At 39.4% G+C, this 7,146-nt stretch overlaps 1 protein-coding gene across 3 annotated transcripts in view; it reads left to right on the top strand.

The window, feature by feature from the left end:
• Nucleotides 1–7,146, top strand: part of LOC128688283 (uncharacterized bromodomain-containing protein 10) — a 311,849-nt gene that overhangs the window by 135,736 nt on the left and 168,967 nt on the right. For all 3 annotated transcript variants that reach the window (XM_070086577.1, XM_070086576.1, XM_070086578.1), the window contains one exon: nt 3,442–3,525. In XM_070086577.1, coding sequence (XP_069942678.1) covers nt 3,442–3,525 — 84 coding nt within the window. The remainder of the gene's footprint in view (nt 1–3,441; nt 3,526–7,146) is intronic.

Consider the following 7,146-nt stretch of genomic DNA (forward strand, 5'->3'; position numbering starts at 1 on the left):
TTGAAGTTTGAAATGACCTGCTGGTCCATGGGCTGGAGGAGAGGAGTTGTATTAGGAGGCAAAAACTTCACTTTGATGAAGCTAAACTTCCCCACAATTTGCTCTTGCAAGTCATGAGGATGAGAAGGAGCATTGTCCATTACCAGGAGGCACTTGAGTTACAATTTCTTTTCCAGTAGGTAATTTTTCACAGTGGGGCCAAACACACTATAAAACCAGTCCAGGGAAATTTCCCTAGTGACCCATTCCTTACTGTTTGCCCTCCACATCACACACAAATTACCCTTGACATTATTGTTTTTCTTGAACACACTAGGAGATTCAGAGTCATAGACCAGTAAAGGCTTCATTTTGCAATCCCTCCTAGCATTACTACACAATATTAATGTTAGCTTGTCTTTCATAGGCTTGTGTCCTGGGAGTGCCTTTTCCTCCTGAGTAATGTAGGTCCTGTTTGGCATTTTCTTTCAAAACAGACCTGTTGCGTCACAAACACTTGTTGGGGTTTTAAATTTTCAGTGTCTATGTACTCCTTAAAGTCCTGCACATATTTTTCAGCTGCTTTTTTGTCTGAACTGGCAGCCTCACCATGCTTTATCACACTGTGTATGCCACTACAATTCTTAAATCTTTCAAACCAGCCTTTGCTGGCCTTAAATTCATCAGCAGCAGCACTATTTAGAGGCATTTTTTTAACGAGATCATCATGCAACTGCCTTGCCTTTTCACATATTATTGACTGAGACACACTATCTCCTGATAATTGTTTTTCATTTATCCACACCAACAACAGTCTCTCCACCTGTTCAGTTATTTGCGATCTCCGTTTTGAAAACATACTTGCACCTTTTGCAAAATAGTAGTGATGGTTGAATGGGGTTTGTTATATAGCCTTTCCAACTCAGACATACGCACTCCACTTACATATTTTTCAATCATCTCTTTTTTTCAATTCCATTGTAATTCTCACCCTTTTTACCATAGGGTTGGCACTAGAAGCTTTCTTGGGGCCCATGGTGGCTTATTTAGCAGTTCTTTCTTTCAACACACTGGCCGTATCCCACCGAGGTGGGGTGGCCCAAAAGGAAAAACGAAAGTTTCTCCTTTTACATTTAGTAATATATACAGGAGAAGAGGTTACTAGCCCCTTGCTCCCGGCATTTTAGTTGCCTCCTACAACACGCATGGCTTACGGAGGAAGAATTCTGTTCCACTTCCCCATGGAGATAAGAGAAAATAAACAACAAGAACAAGAACTAGTAAGAAAATACTAGAAAACCCAGAGGGGTGTGTATATATATGCTTGTACATGTATGTGTAGTGTGACCTAAGTGTAAGTAGAAGTAGCAAGACATACCTGAAATCTTGCATGTTTATGAGACAGAAAAATGGACACCAGCAATCCTACCATCATGTAAAACAATTACAGGCTTCCGTTTTACACTCACTTGGCAGGACGGTAGTACCTCCCTGGGCGGTTGCTTATTTAGCAGTTGCGAGCACTAAAAACAATGGAATAATCCAAAATATATCGCAGGTACACATGGGATCGATCACAATGGCTTGTAAACAATGGCACACTGGCTGTACATGGAGTCTTGGAGCGACTGGGCCTGCTCAGGATGCATGGACTCGTTTGGGCCTGAGCAGGCCCAGACGAGTTTTTCGCCATTGGTAGAGCCAATATTTTGATGCCAAAGAGCACCGTTAGTCGATTTTGGCATTAGTTGATGCCACCGTTGGTTGAGGGTCCACTGTATAAGCTGTAGAGTTGATATTAGCGTCATATTTTGTCCTGTGTCCAAACAATAAACTCTCCTCCGCTGCCGGCACCACTACGTAGCCACATACATAACGACATATTTTATTCATTCTAGAGTATATATCAGGTTTCTATGTTGTTTATATTGTTTATTATGTCATATTAAATCAGTTGTGATAAATAATCTGTAGAGTGGATATTAGCGTTATATTGAAGTGTATTTTTCCCTCTGAGTTTACCTGGAGAGAGTTCTGGGGGTCAACACCCCCACGGCCCGGTCTGTAACCAGGCCTCATGGTGGATCAGGACCTGATCAACCAGGCTATTACTGCTGGCTGCATGCAATCCAACGTACGAACCACAGCCCGGCTGGTCAGGTACCGACTTTTGGTGCTTGTCCAGTGCCTGCTTGAAAACAGCCAGGGGGGTCTATTGGTAATCCCCCTTATGTATGCTGGGAGCAAGAATTCAACCGAAATGGATTAATGGCTTTTCAATTAGTAATTTAAATGAGGAAAATTGATTCAAATGAGGATACGAACAAGGTCACAGAATGGATTAAGTTCGTAAGCCAAGGTTCCACAGTATTCCAATTTCAAAAAAGGGTCCAGAATAAACAATGCAGGCATTCCTGGCACTAAACTAACATTTCCTTTGTTTATTAGTTACATTTTCAGGTTTTACAAATAAATTCCATTTTGATTTTTTATTCACATAATAAATTTTTATTCACACCAAAAAATAGAATATTTACTGTTATGCAATATTGAAATAATTGTATAAATAATATCAGCGTATCCGCAAACGTATATTAGACCCACTAACTGGTGTGTATTAGATGCATGATGTGATTTGTTTACTCTTGATCATCAGCAAAAATTGAACATTTCCTCTACTTTGAGCTCAGTTTCAAGCTATTTTCAGTACTAAAACCAATCAAAATCATCTCTATTTCTGTAACATATCTTCCACCCTGAAGGAGGGGTGTTAATGTTGCAGTTTAAAAACTGTAGTGTAAAGTACCCTTCTGGCAAGACAGTGATGGAGTGAATGATGGTGAAAGTTTTTCTTTTTCGGGCCACCCTGCCTTGGTGGGAATCGGCCAGTGTGTTAATAAAAAAAATAAATCTTCCATTCTCTCAAATGAGACCAAGACATCACAAATACGTACAACTGTAAAAAACGTACGAAAAAACACCGCAAAGTTGCTGTTTTAATCCAAAAATGTAGTTGCAGTTTTTTTATTATTATTTACTGCATGCTGCAGTATTTGTTTTATGTGGTGCACACTTATCACACTGATTTATTCTCTCATATCTAGGCCCAAATTTACTGCTTACAGTTTATCTGAGTGAGCTGAGCTCAAGCCATAGTTCTTAAGCTTGGACCCAGGCTTCAAAGCCATATAACTATGGGATGGACCCTCAAAGGGTTAACAAGATACCTCACAGGAGCAGCATTAGAAGTATAAATTAGTATATTCCTCAAAGGTAGAAATTTTAACACCAGACTTTTTATACATTTTTTGGAAAGTCCTCAAGTTTTCTTCCTGTTTTCTATTTAATATGTATAGGAGTATTAATTTGTAACCAGACAGTTCTTTATGCCCGTAGTTGCTTTACTAGTATTTGTTGTTTTCATTGGTGTGTAATGTAATGTATCTACTATAACTGTTTCAGAAGCCAACATGTGAGCTTTGTGGCAAAACATTCCAGAATATTGCAGCCCTCAAGGGTCACCGAGCAGTCCATACAAAGGAAAAGGTTAGTCCCCTCCGCTTCGCTCTCTATCTATCTATCTATATCTGTCTTTATCTATATCTATCTATATCTCTATCAGTATCTCTATCAATATCTCTATCACTATCTCTGTCAATATCTCAATCAATATATATATATATATATATATATATATTTTTTTCTCAACAAGTCGGCCGTCTCCCACCGAGGCAGGGTGACCCAAAAAAGAAAGAAAATCCCCAAAAAGAAAATACTTTCATCATCATTCAACACTTTCACCACACTCGCACATTATCACTGTATTTGCAGAGGTGCTCAGAATACAACAGTTTAGAAGCATATACATATAAAGATACACAACATATCCCTCCAAACTGCCAATATCCCAAACCCCTCCTTTAAAGTGCAGGCATTGTACGTCCCATTTCCAGGGCTCAAGTCCGACTATATGAAAATAACCGGTTTCCCTGAATCCCTTCACTAAATATTACCCTGCTCACACTCCAACAGATCGTCAGGTCCCAAGTATCATTCGTCTCCATTCACTCCTATCTAACACGCTCATGCACGCTTGCTGGAAGTCAGAGCCCCTCGCCCACAAAACCTTCTTTACCCCCCTCTTTCCAACCCTTTCGAGGACGACCCCTACCCCTCCTTCCTTCCCCTATAGATTTATATGCTTTCCATGTCATTCTACTTTGATCCATTCTCTCTAAATGACCAAACCACCTCAACAACCCCTCTTCAGCCCTCTGACTAATGCTTTTATTAACTCCACACCTTTTCCTAATTTCCACACTCTGAATTTTCTGCATAATATTTACACCACACATTGCCCTTAAACAGGACATCTCCACTGCCTCCAACCGTCTCCTCGCTGCTGCATTTACCACCCAAGCTTCACACCCATACAAGAGTGTTGGTACTACTATACTTTCATACATTCCCTTCTTTGCCTCGATAGATAACATTTTTTGACTCCACATATATCTCAATGCACCACTCACCTTTTTTTCCTCATCAATTCTATGATTAACCTCACTTTTCATAAATCCATCCGCCGACACGTCAACTCCCAAGTATCTGAAAACATTCACTTCTTCCATACTCCTCCTCCCCAATTTGATATCCAATTTTTCTTTATCTAAATCATTTGACACCCTCATCACCTTACTCTTTTCTATGTTCACTTTCAACTTTCTACCTTTACACACATTCCCAAACTCATCCACTAACCTTTGCAATTTTTCTTTAGAATCTCCCATAAGCACAGTATCATCAGCAAAAAGTAAATGTGTCAATTCCCATTTTGAATTTGATTCCCCAAAATTTAATCCCACCCCTCTCCCGAACACCCTAGCATTTACTTCCTTTACAACCCCATCTATAATTATATTAAACAACCATGGTGACATTACACATCCCTGTCTAAGACCTACTTTTACCAGGAAGTAGTCTCCCTCTCTTCTACACACCCTAACCTGAGCCTCACTATCCTCATAAAACCTCTTTACAGCATTTAATAACTTACCACCTATTCCATATACTTGCAACATCTGCCACATTGCTCCTCTATCCACTCTATCATATGCCTTTTCTAAATCCATAAATGCAATAAAAACTTCCCTACATTTATCTAAATACTGTTCACATATATGCTTCAATGTAAACACTTGATCTACACATCCCCTACCCACTCTGAAACCTCCTTGCTCATCCGCAATCCTACATTCTGTCTTACCTCTAATTCTTTCAATTATAACCCTATGGTACACTTTTCCTGGTATACTCAGTAAACTTATTCCTCTATAATTTTTACAGTCTCTTTTGTCCCCTTTCCCTTTATATAAAGGGACTATACATGCTCTCCGCCAATCCCTAGGTACCTTCTCCTCTTTCATACATTTATTAAACAAAAGTGCCAACCACTCCAACACTATATCCCCCCCTGCTTTTAACATTTCTGTCATGATCCCATCAGTTCCAGCTGCTTTACCCCCTTTCATTTTACGTAATGCCTCACGTACCTCCCCCACACTTACATTCTGCTCTTCTTCACTCCTAAAAGATGGTATACCTCCCTGACCAGTGCATGAAATTACTGCCTCTGTTTCTTCCTTAACATTTAAAAAGTTCCTCAAAATATTCTCACCATCTACCTAATACCTCCATCTCCCCATCTACTAACTCCCCTACTCTGTTTTTAACTGACAAATCCATACTTTCCCTAGGCTTTCTTAACTTGTTTAACTCACTCCAAAATTTTTTCTTATTTTCATTAAAATTTCTTGACAGTGCCTCTCCCACTCTATCATCTGCTCTCCTTTTGCACTCTCACCACTCTACCTTTCTTTTACTCACCATATACTCTGCTCTTCTTATAACATTTCTGCTTTGTAAAAACCTCTCATAAGCTGCCTTTTTCTCTTTTATCACACCCTTTACTTCATCATTCCACCAATCACTCCTCTTTCCTCCTTCCCCCCACCCTCCTATAACCACAAACTTCTGCCCCACATTCTAATACTGCATTTTTAAAACTATTCCAACCCTCTTCAACCCCCCCACTACTCATCTTTGCACTAGCCCACCTTTCTGCCAATAGTCGCTTATATCTCGCCCGAACTTCCTCCTCCCTTAGTTTATACACTTTCACCTCCCTCTTACTTGTTGTTGCCACCTTCTGCTTGTCCCATCTACCTCTTACTCTAACTGTAGCTACAACTAAATAATGATCCGATATATCAGTTGCCCCTCTATAAACATGTACATCCTGGAGCCTACCCATCAACCTTTTATCCACCAATACATAATCTAATAAACTACTTTCATTACATGCTACATCATACCTTGTATATTTATTTATCCTCTTTTTCATAAAATATGTATTACTTATTACCAAATCTCTTTCTACACATAGCTCAATTAAAGGCTCCCCATTCACATTTACCCCTGGCACCCCAAATTTACCTACTACTCCCTCCATAACATTTTTACCCACTTTAGCATTGAAATCCGCAACCACCATTACTCTCACACTTGATTCAAAACTCCCCACGCATTCACTCAACATTTCCCAAAATCTCTCTCTCTCCTCTACACTTCTCTCTTCTCCAGGTGCATACACGCTTATTATAACCCACTTTTCACATCCAATCTTTATTTTACTCCACTTAATCCTTGAATTAATACATTTATAGTCCCTCTTTTCCTGCCATAGCTTATCCTTCAATATTATTCCTACTTCTTCTTTAGCTCTAACTCTATTTGAAACCCCTGACCTAATCCCATTTATTCCTCTCCACTGAAAATCTCCCACCCCCTTCAGCTTTGTTTCACTTAAAGCCAGGACATCCAGCTTCTTCTCATTCATAACATCCACAATCATCTCTTTCTTATCATCTGCACAACATCCACGCACATTCAGACTTCCCACTTTGACAATTATTTATATATAGATATATATAGTTTTGGAGTGGTTGGTGCAATTATTTAATAAATGTATGGAAGAGGGTAAGGTACCTAGGGATTGGCAGAGAGCATGCATAGTTCCTTTGTATAAAGGCAAAGGGGATAAAAGAGAGTGCAAAAATTATAGGGGGATAAGTCTGTTGAGTGTACCTGGTAAAGTGTATGGTAGAGTTA

Source organism: Cherax quadricarinatus, chromosome 19, assembly GCF_038502225.1.
Source record: "Cherax quadricarinatus isolate ZL_2023a chromosome 19, ASM3850222v1, whole genome shotgun sequence".
Taxonomy (NCBI): Eukaryota; Metazoa; Arthropoda; class Malacostraca; order Decapoda; family Parastacidae; genus Cherax; species Cherax quadricarinatus.